Source organism: Phalacrocorax carbo, chromosome 18, assembly GCF_963921805.1.
Source record: "Phalacrocorax carbo chromosome 18, bPhaCar2.1, whole genome shotgun sequence".
NCBI lineage: Eukaryota > Metazoa > Chordata > Aves > Suliformes > Phalacrocoracidae > Phalacrocorax > Phalacrocorax carbo.
In genome coordinates, this window is record NC_087530.1 from 74,402 (window position 1) to 98,046 (window position 23,645).

The following is a 23,645-nucleotide window of genomic DNA, read 5'->3' on the forward strand; positions in this document are numbered from 1 at the left end:
CATCTGCCACTGTGCCCGGGCGCTGCCCATTCAGCACACTGTCACCAGACGCATGCCTCTCATCTATCTGAGAGCTAGGAAGACCAGCCACCCAGCGCCACTTCCCCAGCTCTCTGTGACCCCTACTCCACTTACAGTTGTGCACTACGTGGAGCCCTAGCCCTTCCTCCATAGCGAATGCTGGCACGTAACTGCCACAGCACCTGGTATTTGCAGTCAGACCTTCTGACTGCTCAGAAAGCTGTGTCTAGCCAAGACAGGATAGAAATCATGGCCTCTTAAAAAGTCCATACACTGGAGGGACTGAGCTATCGGGAAACTGACCCTGGCCAGGACAGTGACAGTGACAGGGCATGGCTTCACCTCCCGCTCTCGAGCTGCCTAACAGGCAGCGCTGCGCCCTCTCCGCCGCCGGCGCCACGGACCCGCGGGCTCTAGGACCCGGCGACCGGCGCGGCCCGGGGCACCGCGGCCTGCGCCCTGGTCCGCTGCCGAGGGCCCCCGGGCTGCCGAGGCGCCGTGCTGCAGCGCAGGGGGCGAGGGGGCGGGAGAGTCGCAGCGCACCCCCGGCCACCGTGTGCTCGCCTGGTCCGCGTCAGCAGGGGAGCGCCGAAATCGACGGGAGCGTGGGGGCGCCGCGGCGGGAGGGCGTCCTGATGCCCTTCTCAGGTGTGCCGGGCAGCTTCACCGCCAGCTGCTGCTGGTGCCCGGCGCCTCTGAGAGTCCTCTGGTAACTACCTGGCTCGGGAGCCGCCGAGAGAAGCGGGCGCTCGGCCGGCGGGGTGCGCTCGGAACCACCGCCGCTCCGGGAGCGCGGGCGGCGGGCGGGCCGCGGCCGCGGCGGTGCCGGGCGGCCCCTCCGCTGGGCTTCCGGAGGGGCAGCAAGGCCGGCTGGTGGCGAAGCCGCCGGCCTGGGAGGGGGAGACGAGGTGCACTCCTCGTCCTTCGGCGGCGGCCTGCCCGACCTGATGGTGACCCTGAAACATGAGAAAAGAGAGAAAACGACTTCAGAGATTTGTCTTAAATAAACCAACAAACAGAAAGTCTCTGAAGAACTCTTCTGGATGAGGTCTGGATGAACCTTCAACCCTTGATAAGGCTACATTTTCTTTTGTTGACATCTGTGTTCTATATATATTCAATTGTACTTACATTTTTGCATATGTGTACAGATAGGCATGCGCACGTATTCTCAGAGACCTAAGAAAGTCTTGCCTGTGGGAAAAGAAATTCTTGTCCTTTAACTTTGCCTTAAAAATAACTGAAAACTGTACAGATTAATTGTTCTACTTGGGAAATTTATAATTTTTTAAAAAGCAAGGCATTCTATCGTTTTCTTAAAAACTGGTATCTATTTTTTTCTTGATCCACTGCTTTACTGAGGTATTTAAAACATTTTAATTACCGAGAATAATTGTTTTTATGAAAATGACTGGCTCAGCCAGTTACCTGCAAAAATAGCTGGAGTTCAGTCAATCCTGTGAAGTTTCCGGTGCTGTTTAGAAGATAATTAATTTGGTTTTAGCTATGTAATACACCTTCCCCCTCCCCCAAACCCCCAGGAGAAATACAGTATAATGGTCATGGTTTTTTCCTCTGTAAGTTACATATTTAGTGCATTAGTCTTCTTAAAAATACTTACTGAAGTTTTGTCCCCATGTTGGAGTTGCCCTTGGTTGTTGGTTTTTTTCCTAACAGCTAGCATTCTGGTTTGGTATTTATTGGATTTTAGTCAGATTCTCACCCCTCTTTGCATCAACTGTGTCATTGCAAGAAGCCTTCCCTCATTTCTAGTAAGGCAAAACTGTCATTCATGTACCAAATTCTCCACTGCACACTGAGATTCTGCCTGTCTGCTTGGTGTCAGGTGCGATGCAGACTACACTTCAGAGAATGTTATTTGTGACACTTCTAGTTTCTTACTTCTAAGTAAAATTTTTATTTTAGTATTTCATCTGTGCACAAATTGTGATAACTGGCTTTTCCTCAGTATTCAGTACAATGCTGTCTAGATGCGTCTTGAATTCCATTGCTTTTCATCTGGCAGGCAAGTCACCAAGTGAGCCCACTATTTTAGTTGCATATTGTGAATGGAAGTCATTCTGGTGTGGCATCTTGATTTGAGAGCAGCATTCCACAGCAAATCTGACCTATCTGCTTGGCTGTCTTTGAACTGACTAGTTTCTGCTGCTTGCAGGCATACTGAACTTTCCACACAAAACTCTCTGCAGATGGCTGAAATTATGTTGTGCTTTACAATCCATTAAATGATCGGTGCACAGCAGGGTAGTAAGAAGCAGCTGAGGGTCTGCTCCTTCTGGGTCCCTTGCCTTGCTAGTATTGTAGGTTTTTCTGAAGATCTGTTTCACTAAGCCTAAACTACTTTCCTACTTCCTCTCCACCAACCACTGTAATTTTTAAGGTCTTCATCCATTTTGTCACCAAGCCAATTATCTATCTATCTATCTATTTAGTTTAAGAGCTTATATGAAGTACTTTGTCTCTCATTCTGTGTGGTTGTTTTGCAAGCAGGCTGAACTTAGGCCTTGCGAAAGCCTTCAGGGATGGCAAGTATGCTACACTGAATGTTGATTCTCAGGCTTGCGCAGGTAGTGGCCAACCCATACCTCTTCAGGTCTGCACAGGCCCATTGAATGCACAGTGTGAATGGGAAAGCTGGGAAGTAGTAACAGTGAGTAAAGTTTGGCTGTGCACTAGAAATGTTGACGTCTGGGTGGACGGTCATGCAGACCTTCTGGTTGAGATTCAAGTGGTCTGAATTCTACCTAAGTCCCTAACTAGCTAAATATATTCAAAGGACCAAAACCAATGAGATGATAGAAAATGCAGGCTATGTGGACTTAAATAGAACTTAAGCCATCTTACTCTAGCCCTGTATGTACTCAGGGTTTTCATGACCTCATCACATCTTTTGCAAACATTTAAAAATCCCCAAACTTCAAACTTCGATTTTTGTGGCTTAGCCTGCTTCTGAGAACTTTGCTTCTAGACTTGTCTTTTTTTTTTTTTTTTTTTTTTGTAGCTATCCAGTTGTGAAAAAGCTGAGTGGTTTTGATTTTCTCTAATAAAAGGAAATCAAACATACATTCTCTTTTTGGATCGTTGTATCTTATGTAAGTAGTTTGTACTGTGTGCCCCTGAAGAACATGAGAGATACATCACTGGTGGAGAGTTATGAAATGGTTTTGCTATAAAAGGAAAGTTCATCCTTTTAAAGTGTCACAGAAAGTGAGTTTGTGGTCTTTTGGGAAAGTCAAGGAGATAAAATGGATTGATAGAGTTATTTTGAAATCTTAATCGTAGTGTTACTTGTCAGGCTCAAATAGATCAGCTGTATTGCTGTCTAAGAGTCTGCAATCATTTTCAAAGCATATTCCTTGTCAGCAAGGTGCTAAGGATCTCATCTGTCTTTAAGTTTGTTAGAAAGTAAATTTGTTTTACAATGCCTTAATAAAAGTAATGATGAAGAGTCTTTGTTTTGAGAGGAGAATAGCCCTGTTTGAAATCACTGACAGTACAGATACCACTAGTCTGGTGAATTGAGCTCTTCATTGGTCTTTATATAATCCGTACAAAATGGATTTGAATGACCCATACTGTTACACAGGTGGAAGCAGATGAAGGGAGATGTAATTCTCGAAATCAAACAAAGAAAGTAAAGGTTTATTTTGATGAACCTTCAGGTTTTTACCATCCTGTATCTTTTCCAGTGATTAACTTATTTTCCTTAATATTCCCATAATTCTATTTCTCACACTTTCTTCTTTATGGTTTGTAGGCTGTGGGCTTTTTTTCCGTCCCTTGCTTTAAATATTCTCTCTCTGTTTCTCAGTTCATATGCTTATAAAATAAATTTTTATGTATTGTGTTGTTTTTCTTTTCTTTTGGGGGAAGTATGGAACTTGACACAGAATCAGCAGTAGGTGCAAATAAAGCTAAGGCAGTTCTGCTATTTGTGTGTCTGCCAGCCTCCTACTGCAGAGACATGCTGCACCCTGCAACAGAATACTAGAAACATTTATCATTGCGAAAAGCTGCCAACAGGAATCCCAAATTTTAGCTAGACAGCACCAAGCCAATGTATTTGCAGCATACCTCTTTAGACACTGTTTTCTTAATTTGCTTCTACCTTTCTCATTTCCATCTTTGTGTGCTTGTTCTTTGAGAAAATGGCCAAATAATTGTTGACAGCATGGTGTAAGGGAGACAGCATGGTGTAAGGGAGGCAGCCCTTTGTGTAAAAAATATTGTGGTTTTTTTGTCATGTTCAAGATTTATTGCAGCATTGAAATCACAGCATACTACAGAAATGCTTGGGTTTTGCAAATGCGTAAAAAACCCCAAACTGCAAACTTTAATTTTTGTGGCTCTTTTTCATGCAGAGGCTTTTGTGTTTGCATTCTACCCTGGCTGGAATTTTAGCGTGCTGTTAAACTTCAGTATGGCATAAGACAGGCCTGGAACTTTTTCAGTCTTTCCATTTCAGGAGACAGACATTGATGGAGAAAAAGCTGTTGTTGCAATTGCTAAGATCTGTGCAGAAGCAGGGTATGTTTCTTTGCTGTTTGAAAGAGTGGTTGTGTTTTAAAAATTGGTATTCTTCAGAATGACGGAGAGGCACCGCAGAGCGCATACTTAGGTTTAAGTGAGTGCATGTATTCATATTAACTCTGTTTTATACCTACCACACAGAAGGGAAGAGGAATGGGGTAAATACAACTGCATTAAAGTGGAAATTAAGTACTTTAAGTGGAAGGTTCTTTCTGTTTCATTATTTCCACAGAAGTAGGTTCTTCTGAAGGAACAAGAGAAATTAAGCCTCATTTTTGGCAATCTTGTAAAGCAATCCAGATATTAGAGAGAAGGAAAGTTGTGGTGAGTGCAAAATACTGAGTAGGGGTTATTGTTGGTATGTCTTTAAATACTTTTTTTTTTTCTTTAGTATGGAAGTTCCTTTTAAGTTCTCTTACTGGGTATGCATACTTATGTTCGTTAGGGTATTTCTTGGTATATAAGCACTGAGCTTTGAGTTTAGCTGAAATTTTCTTTCAACTGGCACATGGTCAGATTTTTGTGTTTGGACATTTAAGTTATGATGTAATGAGCTCTATAAAGGTAGTCTACAAACAAATAAGATATCCTTTACAGTGTGTTATTCTACTGGGCTAAAATCCATTATTTCCATTGATTTCCAAAACTGGAAGATCTTTTCCATGCATGGGAGATAACCCTTCAAAATGACAAACAATATTTAGTGATACAGTTAACTAGTACAAGGCACTGTTTGCTGTAATTAACCAGTTATCTTCTTGGAGTTTCTTGCCTGTAGACATAGGGGTTTTTAGATTTAATTTTTAAAAACAAAGGTGTAGTCAGGGGACAGACTGTAGAGGGTTAACCCATGTCCATACATTTAACATTGAGTAAAAGCACAATAATGTAGTTAATGAACAAAGATTATTAAAAAAATTGTTAAATGTTTCTGATTTAAATTTGATGGCATTATTTCTAGCTGGAAGAACTATGAAAGGCCACAGTTAATCTGTATGAGGAAAAAGGCAGTGTGCAGGAGAAAGCAGGAAGAGATGTTGCTCCAGGAGTGCCCCATGCATGGAGTTCTCACTGTATTTTAGCGCTGGGGGTAAAAACTTGGGGGGGGAAAAGCATATTTAAGTTTTGCTTATTGAATGTTGTGTTACAGACTTAGATGCAACCATCAGCTGTCTGGGGACAGAGATACGTTTCTCTAGAAATAACTGCAGGTTTTTGGTGAGAGGCTGGGCATATGGCTATAATTTGTTTGATTTGGACCTGAGGCGCCGTTTGCCAAACTGAGCAGCTGTGGGACATGTAACTTGTAGGTAGTCCTACATGATGACATGAGGTTCTGAATAATAGTATGCTGGGTTCCAAATGCGTTTGATCACTTTATTCATGCTTGCACTTTGCTCAAATCAATCTATCATTAAACTCACAATCCAGCTGTATCGCGTTAAGTCCCTGCTTAGCCAAAAAGTCTCTCCCTACCATTTTTAAAATACTTTTTTTTTTTTTAACCCCAAGTTATTTTACTGAGCAGCTGGTAGTGTGACTCCTGAAACACAATGGCAGAATTGACAGCAAAGGCTGACGCTGTGACATAGAAGGAGAAGTAAGAACTGGCGGAGGGTGCAGACTCAGTCAGAATTGCTGCCAGATGCTCCATTATGAAGCTACCCCCAGGTGTCAATATGTCGGAAATTTCACTTACAGAAGATCCAAATGGGTCTTAACTCTAATAAGCTCTACATAATTCTAATTTAGAACTCTAATAAGCTCTAATAATTCTACATCGTCTGAATTTTTTAAAGCAAGGATAATGCTTGACAGAATTCCTCAGTGGTACATCACCAACTTGAGTCCAGCGCGGATCAGCATTTATTAGAAGTTGGTCTTTAGTGGCTTCTTCTGCATAATGGGTACCTTTGCCCTCTTGTATCACTCTTCATTTTCTAGTGGCTGACAGAATAAGCAGAGAGGCCCAGAATTACATGAGTTCTGGAAATTGAACTGTCTTTCAACACTAGGGAAGCTTTTCATTAAATTCAAACCTCAAAGTAGAGTTTTAGTATATTACCTGAAGCTGCTATTTTGTAATAATTGTTGTAAAGAAAGATAAGAATATATACACAATCACATAATGGAGTAATTCATTACAGTTACTACATGGATGGCTGCAGTATTTAATAATGCACAGTAATGCAGTGCAGTTCATTACAAAACATACAAGCGATTGAAATTACTGAAGAAATCTGTCTGAACAGAATACATTAATCCAAGTTATGATTACCCATGATACAAGTTGTTACTCTAGCAAAATATTGTTTCATCTTTAGTTGTAATAGTTGATGGTAATACTGGTTTCAATTCCTACTGAAATGTTTTAAAATAAGTTCTTACACGGTCACACTACTTTTGGTCACCTTGCCATGCTTTGATACCCAACGTGGGGGTTCAGACCTCGAAGGTTTATGTCATATGACAAGCGCAAGCTATATTTACTTCCTGAAAAGGTAGAGAACGATAGTGTATGTCTGTGTAACAGTAGGAAATGGGGAGAAGCCTCACACAATGGACAGCGCTTTTATTTTGTTATGTGTTAGACTTTTGAAGTCACACAGGTGGAGATGGTTTAAGGCTCAATTGCGACGAAGTGGGCTGGTGCTGGCTGGCAAGCCAAAGACTGCCCACGTGCAGTCTCACTTTTCGACTTGCCTGGTAAGGTTTCACCCTGCTGGCTGGCTGGTTGCGATTGAACGTGACAGAGAATGTCGGTGTGTGAGAGGACTGCACTTGTAAAGATTCTGAGCTGTAGGTGAGCAGGTTGAGAAAACGTTTTATGTGCCTTTACTGAGGCAACGGTAGTAGCATTAAGCCTGATTCCTGGAATGCATCAGAGACCACAGGTGGATGGGGAGCTGGCGAAGAGTTTTTGCGCCTTCCTGTTGAATAGCAACCAGCTCCGACATCACGACTCCGCGGGAGCCAGCTTCCCCACCTCCCCGCGTTTACCAAGCCGGCGTTCGCGGGGGTGCTGCCCCGGGCCCGGCCCCTCAGGGCGGTGCCGGATAAAGCCCCTCGCTGCGTGGGGCGCAGACCCCGTCGCTCGCTTCGCAGCGCGCAGCTCCTGGCTGCGGAGGACGGGCCGCTGGCTCGCAACCCGGGACTACAGCTCCCGGCGGGCCCTGGCGGCGGCGGGCGCGGCGTCTGAGTGGCTGGCGGGGCGGGCGCGCGGCGGCCGTGCGCCGGGTAGCGGGATGTGTGCGCGGAGCTCCCGTCGCCTCTCCGGCGCGGGACGGAGCCGCGGGAGCGACGCTGGAGGGGTGAGGCCTCCGGCTGGCCGCCCGCATGGAGCTGAGCAGTGCAGAGGCGGCCTCCACCCGGTTCCTCGGCCTCACTCAGCGGTACTGGAGGCGGGGGCTGAGCTCGGGCGCGGCGCGATGCGGGCTCGCGCTGTCGATGGCGGAGGGGCGGTGCTGCGCTTCCACCGGCCGGGGCGGGCTGGAGGGGCCGCCGGAGCCGGGCCGGGCCGGGCCGGGCGGCGCCGGCGGCTCCCGCGCGGAGGTGCGGCGGGAGCGCTGGGGCTGCAGCCCCATCCCTCGGGTTGCTGCGGGTGGCGTGGGCGGAGCCAGGCGAGCGCCTTCAGGGTCGATTTGGCAGCTTGTTCCGCGTTACGCTCCTGCGGGCAGATGCCGCTGGGGTGGCAGCTGCGAGTGCCTGGTTGCAGAGTGCGCTTGTACCCCAGCCTGCCTCTTCAGTGCAAGTACTTTAGCCGATAGTGGCCAGTAAAGCTCTAGGTGGTCAGGAGAAGGGAGAGCCCAGAAGGCATGCAGGCTATGTCGTTGTGATCACACAAGTGCAACCTGCAAACTCACCCCCTTCTGCCACTACCCCCCCCGCCCCCCAGGTAAAACGTTTTCCAGTGTCAAACTCCTAACACATAAAACTTGTGATTTGACATTAGGATCCTAAAAATACACGCCCGAGTTTAGATTAGCAAATATATTTAAACTTGCTTTGTTGTTCGACTTTCAGGACTGTTAAATTTTGTAGGAGCTTCTGTTGAACTGGGAGGAAGCTGCTCCTCTTTCCTCTTTCCTCTTCCTCATTGCTGTACATTTACAGAACAGCACCCGCGTTCCCAAACAAATGGGAGAGGGAGGCAGAGTATAGTCTAAGTGCGGTACAAATGGGTAAAACCTGTTTGGTTTGTGTTTTTTTTTAATGGATGGGAAGGAAGGCTCATCTGTATTAAAACACTTGGCAATATTAGTAAATTTTAAATAATTAAGCCCAACTGGTCTGAGCCACTGGTAAACTAACCTAAGTGTTTAAATGCTGGCAGTTTATCTTAATAGGATGAAAACTATTTTAAAACTGGCATAACTGGAGCAGCAGTGTTTTTCTGGTGTAGATCAGGTCAGGACTGAGGAAGGATGTAATCCAATAAAGAAAATTAATAAGAAAAGCTAATTTAATCACAACATATTTTTTTAATAATGTGGTATGTCAGAGAGTTGATCTGTACAAGTCTTGGTAGTAACCAAAAATGGAGAGCCAAAGAGCTATGGAGGCTAGAATTCATAGGGGAATATGTGTGCTTATGCAAATAGAATGATAATGTAAATCTTCCCTATACATAAATTGGGCCTAAGATGCTTAACATTCACATGTCTGTGTAGCATTTATGCCGGTGTGAGATTCTGTTTTAAGTACTTGATACGAAGCAGATGACAAGTATAATGTGAAGTAGAAATGTGATATGAAGTAGTTAGGTTGAGAAGAAGCAGAGATTACCTATTGGGTATAATTCTGATTTTTAAAAGGACTGCTAGCGCGTTTGAAAGTTAGGTGTGTTTTAGGTACTTCGAATTGGGATGCAAATGGATAAGAATATTAATATTAACACACTGTTTTTTTCATCGGCATTTTCCTCAGATACACTCCTGTTGTTGAAATAGCAAAAGCGGTGTCAGAAAAATGCTTTTTATACCAAAGGGTGTGGTTTGTGGTGAGATGATGTATTTCCTGAAATTATTGGAATGTAGTTTGTGGAGAGGACAGGAGCATAAACATTTCAGGTGCACAAACTGTTCTTTATGCTTTTCCTGATCTTGTCTGCATTTTCCATCTATATCGCATGGTCTACAAAAATAGATTATTTCTCCCATGAGACTTGCTTGCTCTTGGTGTTCTTCTCTGCATCATTTGATGAATATACCCTATCTCACTGCATCTGTGAATCTCTGTACCCTCAGCAGGGATAGACCTTAGGTAATTGGGCTGGAATGGAGTCCTGTGGGTTCGCCTTACAAGGCATGGGTGGATATCACGTCTTTCTCTTTCACCTGTGTCGCCATAGGTGTCTGTGACAGTGGGATTGCTCTGAAGGCTGGCTGTGGTATTGCGTTAACTCTTCTTAAGACCTGATGAACAGTGGTGTGAAGCCTCTGCCACTTTCCTTGCAGAATGTGACAGTGCTGTCTCCTTATTTTATGCATACTGCTGATGGCTACTGTCTGCATGCTTATTATTGTGTCTATCGTGCAATGGCAGAACTCTAAACCAGCCTTCCTCCCTGTCATTCTGTGGCCAGCAAAGCTGGTGAAATGTGGAATGTTGGAGTATGCTGGAGTGCCTCCTAAAGGCAGCTATTTTATGGCTTGTCGTCATGGAAATGCAAAAAAAAAAAAAGTCAAAAAGTCTAATAAGCCCACTGGGATTGTTTAGATCAAGAATTTTTTTGAGAATCTGAAATAGAGGACACATGCATGTGATAGAAACATAGTTTTGTAGACTTCACACCCGTTGTGAAGAGCTTTGTGTTTGCAAGTGCAGGTAAACCATAAGTTTATGGATCAGAGGGTCTCCTTCAGTACTCTTTCTCTCACGGACATCAGGGAGTCTTTATGGAGAACCTTTCTTTGGGCTAATCGGCCTCCAGAACTTTGCCAGAAGCAATACTGAGTATACCTGATAGAGTGTGGAGGACAATCATCTTTTCCAACTTGAGGGAAAAAAAAAAAATATGGTGGAACCCAAACTTAACTCTGCACCTCACTTTATCTTTTGTTTTGTTGTGAGACACTGGTTGAGAAATGTTACTGCCGTAGTTATTGTTGGGATGTATCTTAATAATCTTAGTCTTGTACCTCAGCCTGCCTCTTCAATGCAGTGTATTTGGTCTGCTCTTAATTTTGCCACTATGTTTTGGACGCTGCTTTGTAGGCTCTTTACCTGGGCTGCCAGGCATATATCTTAATATACACTTTGACTTTTTGTATTTCTAAATTAATGGCTTTCACACTGTGTCCTCCTTTAGCTCGATAACCCGTATTTTGTTACATTAGTGCATTAATGTGTTGTACACCTATATCCGTTTCTTAGTTATACAATGTTTGGTTTTGAATCCTCTTTTCATACTTTACTTTTTTAAAGCTTTTTTGTTAGCTTCTGATTTTGTTATCTCTGCTACATTAATGTGCTCAGATCTCAGCATGCTTTCCCTGATAGAGTTTGACTTTCACTCAGCTGAAATATCACCAAATTAAGGTATAGGACTTAGTTTGTATGTATGCAGATAGTTCTAAAATGCCCGCATAACTCCCTGGGTTTATTATGCAGGTAATTCAGGAGATGACATTTTCCTCTGGTTTCATGCATTTTGAGGTTAGCTTTGCCACGAGGCAGAAAAGTAGCTTTATAAACCTCAGCTTGCTTTTTCTTCTGCTTTGTGGCGCTATCACATGACTGATGAAAGTCTCTAAAAATTATCCAGGCAGAGATGGTTCCATTCAAAGCACAGTAGGCCAGATGCTCTTTGCAGTGACTTTCTAATTTGTATTATATTTATGTTTGGGGTTGTCCAGATGTCAGACAGATAAACAGTGACCTGGCTTTCCCAAGGCTTGAAAAGATTTATTGTACTACTGACTGTGGTTGGATTTTTTTTTTAACCCGCTCATTGAATTGTTGTCTTACATACATTTCTTTTGATCAAAGACTGAATTTCAGAGCTCAGCAACAGCAAAATTTCTCTTGACTGCTGTTTCCATAACATTCTGCCACCAGTACTGATGGTGACAAGTGCTCATTGATCGGAGTTGCTTTTACAGTGGTTTCTAAGGCAACTAGCACACTAGCCACAAAAATGAATATTGTAGAACAAAAGTAGCACACAAAGAAAATGCTAGCATTACCTGATTTTTCTGTAAAAGTGAAAAAGAAAAAAGAAAAAGACCCACAATGCCTTAAAATATATTGCAAATGAGGCATTCCATTTGTTCTGTGAACCACTGCCAAATTTAATGTGTATCTCAAAATGCAGGAACTCTAAAAATTGCATTCGATGTATTATTATTTCCTAGGTTTTATCTGAGCTTCCTAAAATCTCTCCAAGATGTGTGAAATGGCAAAGGATCACTTTCAGCCTGTACAAAACAAAACTTCAGAACTCTTTGTTCTAGCTGGAAGAGAAAAGAAAATCCGATGTCTTTCTTTTCATCTGTATAGATGCTAATCTTGAAATACTTTTACGTTTCTCACTCTTAGTAACTGCAGAGAAAATTTGTTAGCCAGATTTATGTGTTTCCTTCTGAAAGAAAAGATGAGAACTCACAAGTAATAGCTTCAAAAGTTTTCTTTGCTGCAAACCATACTGAAGTAAAGTTTGGGGTTTTTTTAATACTTCTCCTCAGATGATGCAAAGATGGAAGATGATGCATTTGCAATAAAATCTAAAACATGCATGATTTCTTGTAAATGGCATGTAAGAGTAGGATGAGAAGAGGCTGTCCAGATACACTTCAAGTGAGTGTGTCGATTAATGCTACAGAACCACATGAAGTAGAAGGTGACTGTAACAGAAGATGCGTTGAGATGTGCAGGTCACAGGTACACTCGGTCTTTTCACTACTCTGGGCCATCTTGTCTGTGTTGCGGCCTCAGAAGGAGCAGCTGTAAGTGTGGTGCGCTACAACTTCTGTGCAACAACGTGGCCGTATTGCATGGCAAGGTTCACTCAAAGGTCCAACAGCCGTGGTGGTAGGTGTATAAAAGTATTGGACATGAAGTCCTCGTGGTGTGTGATTGCTTAAGATTTGAACCTACTTCTGGATGCTCAGACTTACTGACTTAAGAACAGTTTCTTCTGTTAGTCTCCATTAAGATTGTTTCATCTTTTTCCAGTTGATAAGGCTCTGAAAAATCTCAGTGTCACAAATGTGAAAAGATAGGTAGGGATGTGCTGCTGCAAACTTTGAAAATTCCGTCTTCCGGGCATGCTTTTCTAAGGTAGCAGCCTGAAGTAGCCTTACTCACTGGAATTGACTCTTACTGTGGCTCACTTGTAATTTGTGTCTCTAAGGTTTTAATACTGTTTCTCTTCTCATTTTTCCTCCAACTGCTTTCTGTCTTGCTGTGGAGAAAAAGGAGGAGTTACTGTTGTTACTTCAATTAGAGTACAAGCTGTGTGAACAACAGGCTTTAACATTTGTTTTTTTCACCCCAAGTATGTTAAGGCTCTGAAATACTTATGTCTACAAACAACACATCATAAGAAAGATCAAATTGTAGCTGCTTTGATGACAAGAGCTCTTAGATCAGAACCCAAGCCCAACTTCCTCTTGTATCACAGACTTTTTCCATTTCTGCTGTGCAGATTCCTGATACGGGAACTTACTGTTTTCCTGGAAGGTAGTTCATGCCGATTCTCTGGAAAGTTAAGAGTAATAACTGTCCTCAGTCAAACATAAGTTAGTGGTGCCAGCAACCACAAGCTGAAAGCGTAAGTCATTGTATTTGTGTTTAGGACAGAACACTTCCAACTGAATGATTATTTGGAGCTTGTAAAAATTGCATCTAATGTGGATTAGCCTCATTTTTTGTAGGCAGTTTTCCTCAAGTCACTCATATTACTGCTGCTGTGGCATGTATGTGCCCCCATAGGTGTTGGAACGCAGACTATGGCTTCACTTTCCTTCAGGGGTCAAACTGCCTGCATATGGTCATTTTTGCTTAGGAAGCAGTATAGATGTGTTTGTGTGACAAGGGATCTTGCTGAAAGGCAGCTGACCGAGAAAGTACATGCTATAGGTTACCTGAAGCAGTAGTGTCATCTGGAGGTTTTATTCACATGAAATTAGAAACACAGCTTTGTTGTTGCAGCAGCTAACGTTCCTGCTTCAGTGTTTGTGTCATTTAAAATTACTGTTATTGTCATGTTCTTATCCTTCCTGCATAATTTACGTACTGGAAGAGAATACTAGGATTATTTTGGTGAGTTTTTTATTAGATACCTCTTGTTTATATTCCTTCTCCTTGAGTAATGACACGAAATCCAAGTGGACAGAACTCAGAAATAAGAATCATGTTTAATAAATGCTAAGTACTTATAAATACAAATCCAGATAGAAAGCTGTCTAAAAATTAAAATGTTTGAGTCCAGTGTTGCAGTATCTCCTACAGTCAGGAAGTGTGTATGAGGCTGTTGCATTAAAATTTAGATATTTCCTGTTTATCGATGTAACATTGCAATTTACAGTACTGAGAATTCTCAGAAAATTTGTTATTGCCAGACAGAGGGTTTCTTGTTGTTTTCTTTTGTTTGGTGGTTTTCCATAAAATTAAATTATTTTCATTACTCCTGACTGAAGGGTGAACTGTAAGTTTGGAATATGATGGAGGGATTGAGCTGCTAGCCCTGGTACAGACTGGGTAGTCAAAGATTATGTTAAATTTGCATCTAAATCTTTATTAAGCATGTATTTTTAACATGTATATCCCTATTGCAAAGGCAGGAGGCTTAGTGTTTATAGGTAGAAAAGGTGTTTGCTATCTGTCTTGACCTTATGAAGCACACGGTGATGTGCTTAATGTGTTGTGACGGTATGAGATTATATGTGATAATGCACGTAGAGTTTGAACTTCATGTTGCAGGATTACTTTTGCTTGCTTGACAATTTTATCTTTGTTAAGGTTGGTGGGGGGAAACCTATGAAATTCTGTTCTTTCCTTACACTTATGAAATAAAGTAATTGTTTAGTTTCTCTTTGTGTGTAGGGTAAAAAAAAAGACTCCGAAAAAAACAGTAGCAAGGTACTAAGCACGAGCTTAATGAGCATAGTGCAGTCATCCTGTTCGAGGCATTAAATTTACTGTAGGTTTTTCTTCCCTTAGATTAAATGCAAATTTAAAATGTGGTGTAAGCCACCACCACTTTGGAACTCTGATCACGTCATGACCAAATATTTAATTTAATCATAGCTTTTGCTTCCAGTCAGGACACAGACATTTCTTTTCCTTTGGGGGTAATATGAAAGCCAGACTGCAATGGCTGCTACAGATTGTGCACGTTGTAGGGACTGTTCCCTGCAGTAACGAGTTTATGCACTGCAAACCTTGTTAAGCAGGAATGATATTTGATTATGGCAGGGAATAGCGTTGCAGGAGAACTAAGGCTAGTTGACTTGTGTACACTGATGAAGCGTTTCTATTCCAGCTCTGTCTCTGAAGATCTGGGTTGCAGACGTGGAGAGTTTAGCAGAAAGCATTATGGATCTGTGGAGCTTGTAAGTTTACATAGCCTGTCCTTTAATTTTAGCAGCTTATAATGCAGAGCTCAAATAATTTTCATTTCCAGGTGAAAAATTGGAACTAGTTTGGAAAATGTGGTTTCTAAGCTGGACTTGCAAGTTATAGGGTAATAAAAGAGGCTTCAGAATAGATATGTTAGACCTGTGCTAGGAAATCTTTTTACTGCCTTATTTATGAATACTTCATCATAATGGGACAGGAAGCGTTATATAAATATTGTGTTTAATCCCCTGATGGAAATTGAGTCTTTTTCCCTCTTGTAAGCTGAAGACTGCAAAATATTAGGGTAGTATTTGATGAGGTACTTGCAATTATATGAATTAAAAACTGTGTGCGTACTCATGTGTGTACATATATATGTGTGTATCTGATTTTGTGTGTGCATGCCTCAGAGTAGTGGGAGATGTTTTAAAAGTAAAAGAACTAGCCAGAATAAGGATATTGAAAACTGTTCACAGAATCACAGACTGGTGGGGGTTGGAAGGGCCCTCTGAAGATCTCCCTGTCCCACCCCCTGCTTGAGCAGGCACCCCCAGAGCAGGGGGCACAGGACTGCGTCCAGGCGGGGGGTGAATGTCTCCAGGGAAGGGTCTCCACAGCCTCCCTGGGCAGCCTGTGCCCCTGCTCTGGCACCCGCACAGGGAAGGGGTTTGTCCTCATGTTCAGGGGGAACTTCCCGTGTTCCAGCTTGTGCCCGTGGCCCCTTGGCCTGGCGTTGGGCACCACTGGAAAGAGTCCAGTCCCATCGTCCTGACATCCGCCCTTCAGATATTTATAAATATTGATGAAATCCCCCCTCAGTCTTCAATCCCCCCTCAGTTCCCTAAAATCTTTCAGTTATTCTGCATTTGCTTCAAATTCAAAGGTTAAGTTGGTGCTTTGTTTTTCTCATACATAAATTTATTCTCCACTGTGAAAATAACATCATGCCAGCAGTTAAAGTAACATCACTCTGTGTACAGGACCATAATTAAATTACAAAAATTAACCATAGGAAAACAGAAGTAGGGAGGGGTAAAGAAACTGAACTCCAACTACCTTACTGTGGGAAGAAATCCCTAATTTTCTACTAGCTATAGTTATAATTTAAAGTTCTTGGATAGTATATTTAGTAATATGTGTGTAAAATTGGTGTAAATTGATGGCTTAGTTGCTGGAAGTTGCATTGCAAGAACACCAGGTTGGTTTGGGGTTTTTTTTTTCCTTTCCATACATTCCACCTATTGGATGAGGTGTTTTAATCGAAAACCCAAGTGAACTGCTTTCTGCTAAGAGGCTCTGTCATTACTAATACTCAGATTCTTTTGCTGGAAAAGAAAAATTTATTGGTGATTTTAAATTTACAGTAAGGTCACACAAATGGTCTTGACTTTTGATTGGTTTTCTTATAATTCTGCTAGTATTTTATGAAAGCATGGGGTTTTTTGTATTTTGGTGTACAAATATGTAATGGTGTGTGTTACTCTTCTAAATTTCTAAATATTTAATATTGAACCTTCCACAGCAGCATCTCAATTGCTCAATTATTTCCACCTTTTATTTATCACAACACAATTACTTTGTCTCTGCCCTAAACACTTTTTCCTATGTGTTTCCCACTGGTGTAATAAGACCAGTTGTCCACATAATTTCTCTTACAGTTTATACAAGGCACCAGGATGTGTTGGAGTTTTTGCCATGTTAGTTTATTCTGACATGACCTCAGATCACTTCAAAGCAAGAAGCAGAGAGAACTTCAAAATGTTGTCATAACTCTTCCACCAAGTAAATGGAGAAAGTATTATCCTGGAATAACATGGATTGCTAGAGGGAAGCAAGGAATGATATACCTTTGCATTATTGTTGTTCAGATCCCATTTCATAAGTTTGGTATGATATGTCACAATCTCATTTTTTACAGTTTTGAGAAGAGTAACATGCAATATCATTGTCAATATTCTCCTCCTCTTCTCTTGTAGGCATCCTAAGCAGTGTTGCTGAACATGCCAGAATTGTCATGTTATCCTATGTTTTACTGACTTCTCAAGAGCTGTTTTAACAACAAAGATAGTTTCGGTGTTCTGGGAATCCCTGGATTCCCCTATAAAAAGACCAGGCAGTCTTCCCAGAGTACTCACAAAACTGTTGAAGTCTTCAACTGGAAACAAACCATATTTTCTGATGTTAATGCTGGAAGCAGACCAGGACATCTCCTCTACCTTACATTGTTCAGTATTGTCACTGAGTATTATGTTTGGAGATTCTTGCTGCTCTCTGTCTCTGGAAACAAATAAAATGCAGTAAAAGACTGCTAGTCCCAGTGATACTGCCAACAGGTAGAGTTTTAGGCTTAGCAAAGCTGAGAAGAGAAGAATCGTCATGCCTGTAAACCCATTGTTTTGAAAGGAGCAAGCTTCGATGTCAATTTCTGGAAACAGGACAAGTTCCTCTCTAGGCATTCTGTGTGTTGGTGCAGCTAAAATCTGAGACAGGAGAATTTCTGATTAGTATTGGGATCTACCAAAAGGGTGAACTCCTCTCCTGTTTATGCCTCCTTAGAGTTATAGTTGGGTCATTCCAAATCTGTAGTCAAATTAGTAATAGCTGTGCTGATCCCTTCTCTGTGGGTAGTCATATGATGCCTGGGAGAAGAAACTGTAGTAAGCTTTGATTGCTGATCATATGGCTATTTTTAGAAATAGAACTTCTATCTTAAACTCTCTTATAGCTTATATCTAGTGATGCTGATGGAGCCATTCAAAGAGCTGGACGGTTCCGTGTGGAAAATGGCTCCTCTGGTGAGGTAAGTGGCTAAAGATACTCATAGAAAGCTGAAAAAATAATTCAGCTTCAGTTATTCTTACCACTGAAAGATGTAGTTGCAGTCAATTACTAAGAAGGAGGACTTGAAAATTGCTAAAAATACGAGAATGTAAGAATCTGAGAGGAGGGAGATGGTCGGGTTTTTCTCCCCAAAGTCTAGCTTAGCTCTTCTTTCAAGAGTATGCAATCTCAACAATTTTATTTTTCAAGGGAAGAGCTGGTATTTTGTTTAGCTTTGGTAACATTTTTCTCACCTGATCACATTAGAAGAAAAATACTTATCCTCTGAATAACACTTTGCAGTCTCTAGTTCGTTACTTTATATTGGTGTCCTGATGATACTACTATGTTTGAGCTAACTTTTGTGATTTTAAGTTTTGGTGTGATGAGGTTATAGCTTCATTCCCCCCCCCCCCCCCCTTAGTTGTCTTTTAGCAGCTGTGCTTATTTTTAAATAAGAGATAAAGAAGCCAAGTGGAGCCTGAGAGCATAATTCCCTGCAGATTCCTGTGCTGTTAAACCCGCACTGTGTTCCTGCAACAATTCCAGTGACACTTAGGTTTCTACTTATCTTCAATTTTTATCTTCCTTTGCAAAACTTTTTCAGCTGTAAATATCTTAATATTGAAGGACAGAAGACCTGTATTGAGCTAATATTAACATTAAACTATTACTGATCATCTATTTACATCAGCACTGGGTGCAGAGTTTAAAGCAATCTAACTATTCTGCATTGCTTCTCTGTGGGGTCATGTTCTGTACACAGTCTTTTTAGTTCAGTTTCATGCAGTTCAAAAACTGATTAGCTTGTATCACAGAAAGATTCTCTGAGTGATGAATTGACACATGGTGGATGGATATGGAGAGTGGCTTTTTCTCTGCATAAGTTAGTTCTTAGTGGAAAAGGACTTGAGGGATGCTTGGGAATTTACCTTAACTGGCCAATCCGTAAACAACACTGAAGAACTTCCAGAGCGTGCTGTGGTCTAGTGAGGAGTCATTGATGATTATTTTGGGAAGAACTGAGAAAATGAAACCTGGAGGCAGAATTCTGTTTATTAATTTATTAATTTTTAAGTTTTATAAGCACTGGTCTTCAAATTCCACGTGGAAATATTTTCTTTTCAGTGGAATACTAAGCTATTACCTGTAACGGTGGTACAATAGGAAAAGACTGTAGTTACTTGGAAAGAAAAGAGGGGGGAAAAGAAAGGAGAGGGAGAAAGTTTAGTTTCAGCTGCACAACAACTGACTTCAGAATCATTCTTTGCTTTTTAAAAAACAGTATACAACTAAAACTTCTGGCGAATCAGCCACTCTTGACTGGCTTTTGTCTATATTATGTTCTCCCCTTTTTTTTTTTTCCTCTTTCACTTGGCATTTGATCTAACAGCTCCCAATTCTATTTCAGAATACAGACTACACTCCGGGTACGTGGCACAGAACAGACGTGCATTTGGAAAACCCAGAGTATCATACAAGATGGTATTTCAAATATTTTTTAGGGAAAGGTAATTACCTTTTTGCAAATAGATTGAAGTTTTGATCAAGGAAAATGCAATGTAGCTTTCAATTGCTATTATTTAAATATGGAAAAACTATGGTATTAATTTGGTGTATTAATACATTTTCTCTCCTTTATGGGAAACAAGTTCTCATTTCATGTATTTTAACCTGAAGACAGAGGATTGGTTCCTCTAAGTGGTGGAACCCCTGCTACCGAAAAGGGATGTTTTGAAACCCTTCTTGGCCTTGAAGGCTGTACCTGTCTCTTGGGTTATTGGTTTGTTTTTTGGTTTTTTTTTTAACACATCTGTGTATAAATACATAGTCGTTTATGTATATAAGTATATATTTTTACATATGCATACATATATTTATATATTTATACACATCTGTGTCTGTGTGTGTCCACATGCAAATGCGTGTTTGTGCATTCTTTACGGTTGATAATGCTTCTTGGTTTTCCCTTACAGTTCATCAAAATTATGTAGGTACAGATGCAGAGAAGAACCCTTTCTTTCTGTCTGTTGTACTGTCTGACCAAAATAATCAGCGTGTTCCTCAATACCATTCAATACTCTGGAGAAAAACAGTAAGAAACACACACTTAATTGCTTCTCTGACTTTTTTTTTTGTTTGCTTGTTTGCTTTGGATATATTTATCATACACCTTTTTGCTTTCTTCAGGATTTCAGTATTTAATACATATATTAACTGTATAAAATAAGAACATATAATTCTACCATAGTAGATAAAACGAAGCTAGCTTTGTAGATAACATTATACTAAACTTTGACAGAAATCTGTGATGGCAGATATTTGTAATTGTTCTTACCTGCAACTCTGTTATTTTTAGAAATATTGCCTACATTGTTCTTAATTACGTCCTCCGATGAATTTAGGCAACGACTTCATACTGCTTTTAGGATTTGCTTATACAACATTAAGAAAATAGGCAGGTGTGATACTGGTTTCACTAATATTGTTTAATGAATTATTTTTTTCACTTAATGTTCCATAAAAGCCTTTTATCCACCCAATTGATTTAAAACTCTCCTGTAATGATGCATGGGGTTTTTTTGTTGTTGTTTATTTTGTGGTGTGTTTTTTTTGTTTTGGTTGGTTTTTTTTTTTAAAAGAAATAGTTTGTAATGTCTGCTAGTTTCAGCAGCCCTCATACCACTTGCCAAGGTAGTCAAAACTTAAGTAAAAAAAATAATTTTGCACCATCCATGACTTTTTTCAGCTTTTCTTCTTCCCCCCATCCCCCAACCAGTATTAAATATGGCTAAGTAAAACTAGTGTGGTTTTGTTCTTTGTTTTTTTAACTTAACTGTTTTTATTCATATACCTATTTGTATATACAGAAAAAAGTCACTATGTCCTGTAATATCTCCTAGCTTTTTTTCTTTTTAGGGTACTCAGAAAATATGTCTCCCTTATAGTCCCACAAAAACATTATCAGTGAAATCTATATTAAGGTACGTATTTAAAATAAGTTATCAGTTAAGATATTTGTCTCTATGTCTTTTCCTGTAATTCAGAATTTGTGTTGCATGGTTTTCATGATAGATTTATAAAACAGGTTTACAAACCTTAATCAATGAAGGCAGCAAAACGTGGTTTTAAAGCCTGTTCTGGAATAGACAAAGTGACAACTTAAAATGGAGAAAAATTCTTAGCACTTTTTCTTCTGCAGAGGGATTATTTTCAAGTTAATTGGAAAACAGGTGCTAAGTGGAACTGCAGTGGGTGAGAATAAATATCTTTTTCTATTAGATAGACAGTATACAGACCTAAGGAACAACAGATTTTGACTAGAGGGGTGGTTGTTACGTGGTCCTAGCAGGAGAAAGCAAACAGGGAAGAAACCAAGAATTATTTATTCACTTGATTGTCTCCATGTAAGTCTCACTATGGGTGTGTTACACACACTGCCAGTGAAGCCAAGAAAATTCCTTCCCCCAGCCAGAGTCTGTATGGGCTTGCTCATACTCTGTCCTGCCTCTTTTGTGACAGGGGAAAATATAAAGTGAGCAAGCCCAACATCATTTCTATTTCCTTCAACATTATAATCAGCTGAAATGTCAGAGCACCTGTTTGCAAAGTGTTAATTCAAATTTAATCTGCAGTTTTTACGATCTAATAGTGTGGTGTGTTTTCTCACATCCCTCACTGACGTCGTCTTCAAACGCATCTTCTGTAAGGATTTTTTCCTCTTCTAGAAACCCACAGAAAGTGCCTTCATTTACTGAGCAGGTAGTGTGTACCAGATAAATAGGCAATCTGCAGATCTTCAGAACCTTTGATCTGTATACAGTATGAGTGACTGTCTCTTGCTTGGTTGAAGCTGGTCCGCTGGATAACACTGCCAGTTCCGATGTGAGAAGAGAATTCTGGGAACAGGGCATGTGTTGTGATGGGAAGTCAGTACCACCAGATCTGGATTTTCCTACAACTGTACAAGATTTGTCAGAGGTCCCAGACCACTGAATTTCAGAGAGGCATTGAGCCTCACTTCTTAATTCTGATTTCCTGGGCTGTGGCTCTGGTTTGCCATGTCAAGATGGTAAGTTGAAAACCCTTGAGATCTCTTTCATCTTATTCATCAAGATGGGCTAAAGTCCCATCTTCTAACTCCTACAGCGCTGGCTTGAATAGAATTCCTAGTTGCCAGTACTGCATGCTGTACCTGCATTAGCATCTTCTCTCCCCCCATGCCTGCCTACCAGTCACTGAAATATGTCGTCCTAACATCCCTTTCTAACCCAGCCTCTCCTTCCACTCTTACCCACATTTACCTTTTTGGTCAGGCATCCCAGAGTGGAGAAACTTTGTCTTCTGTTAGCTAGGGTCATAACTCTCTTGCTAAAATACCATCATGTTCCATCCTGTGATGCTCCAGTATTTTACAGAGGAAAATGCAGGCTTGTTTCAGACCTTGTTCCCCACTTCTCCCAGGGTCTGTGTCACCTGTGATCAGCTGGATAAATGTCATCTGCTTTTGCTTCCTTGGGCTTGGACTAAAATCTCTTCCCTGACTTTTCTTTTGCTTTTACAGTCCTTGAGCCTTCCCTCCTTGAGCCTGATTGATACTCCTTTGACATTTCACCCTGTTCACAGCCAGTGTGAGTCTAGGTACAGCCTGTCTTAAAGAATTTTGCTTACATTTACAAACTTGTTTTTTTTAAATTGATTGGAATATTTTAATCCCTTTCAAAAGGAACTAAAGCAAATCCTGTCTGCATTGTGATCTAGCATAAGCAATGATGGAAAGGTGCATAAGATTTGACCTCCCTGTTGCTTCACTGTGCCCCAGACAGACTGCATTTGGCACTCCGTGACATGCGGCACAGTTCTATAAATTAGTGCTAGGGGAAAAAGCTGGGCAAAAATAATAGTAAATGCAGAAACACGAGTTAGGAAAAAATGCTATAAATTAGATATTTCTGTTTATTGAGGCAGTTGATCTTGCTGCTGACTGACTTTTTTCTGTTTGTGGATTTTTGTCATGTCAATTTGCTGCTGAACTGCTCATTTTTCATTTGACTTCCTTTGAGTTATTTTAGAATAGAGAGAAGAAAAGCTTACAAAATAGAATAGGTTATTGAGTACTCCTAAAATGCTCACAATTATTATGTATAAAGCTGAAGTGAAGAGTGATGGAACACCATACAGAAAATCTAAACCTGATCTCCATACAGGGTCTTACTAATTTCTGGTTTTAAAATCCAAAAGAAGTTTAGGAAGCCTTTAAGGGTCATATTGTGGGAAAGAAAATTTTCCACATAAGAGAGTCTCTTCGAACAATTCCTTTTGTAACCAGTTCTAACTGCAACCGGTTAGTGGTTCAATGTTGAAATGTATACTTGCCCTTCCATAAAGCAGTATTTAATTTGCATTTCAGTGCTATGAATCTTGACAAATTTGAGAAAAGCCCAAGGGAAATTTTTCATCCTGAGATACAAAAGGTAGGAGGTGACTTCTTTTTTTTGTTTACTTGCTTTTCGTTATTACTTTCTGGAAAAATAAGTAATTAAGTGTAAATGCTACTTGCTTATTTCTTTCAGTAGCAGGATAATAATGATGAGTAGGGTTACATGATACTACAAAGTAAGCTGTGTTTATCAGTTGAACTGCCCACTTAAAAACAAAACTTAAATATACAAGGATGTTACAGTTTTATA

At 40.8% G+C, this 23,645-nt stretch overlaps 1 protein-coding gene across 10 annotated transcripts in view; it reads left to right on the forward strand.

The window, feature by feature from the left end:
• The first annotated feature begins 469 nt into the window (after positions 1–469).
• The window catches only part of GARNL3 (GTPase activating Rap/RanGAP domain like 3), a 56,077-nt gene continuing 32,901 nt past the window's right edge, over positions 470–23,645 (forward strand). For 2 of the 10 annotated variants that reach the window (XM_064468395.1, XM_064468400.1), the window contains exons 1-7: positions 473–730; positions 15,059–15,128; positions 17,861–17,935; positions 19,367–19,466; positions 19,932–20,050; positions 20,875–20,939; positions 23,366–23,429. In XM_064468395.1, coding sequence (XP_064324465.1) covers positions 657–730; positions 15,059–15,128; positions 17,861–17,935; positions 19,367–19,466; positions 19,932–20,050; positions 20,875–20,939; positions 23,366–23,429 — 567 coding nt within the window. In that variant the 5' untranslated portion in view covers positions 473–656. The other 8 variants (XM_064468397.1, XM_064468398.1, XM_064468401.1 and 5 more) reach the window with 7 other exon arrangements.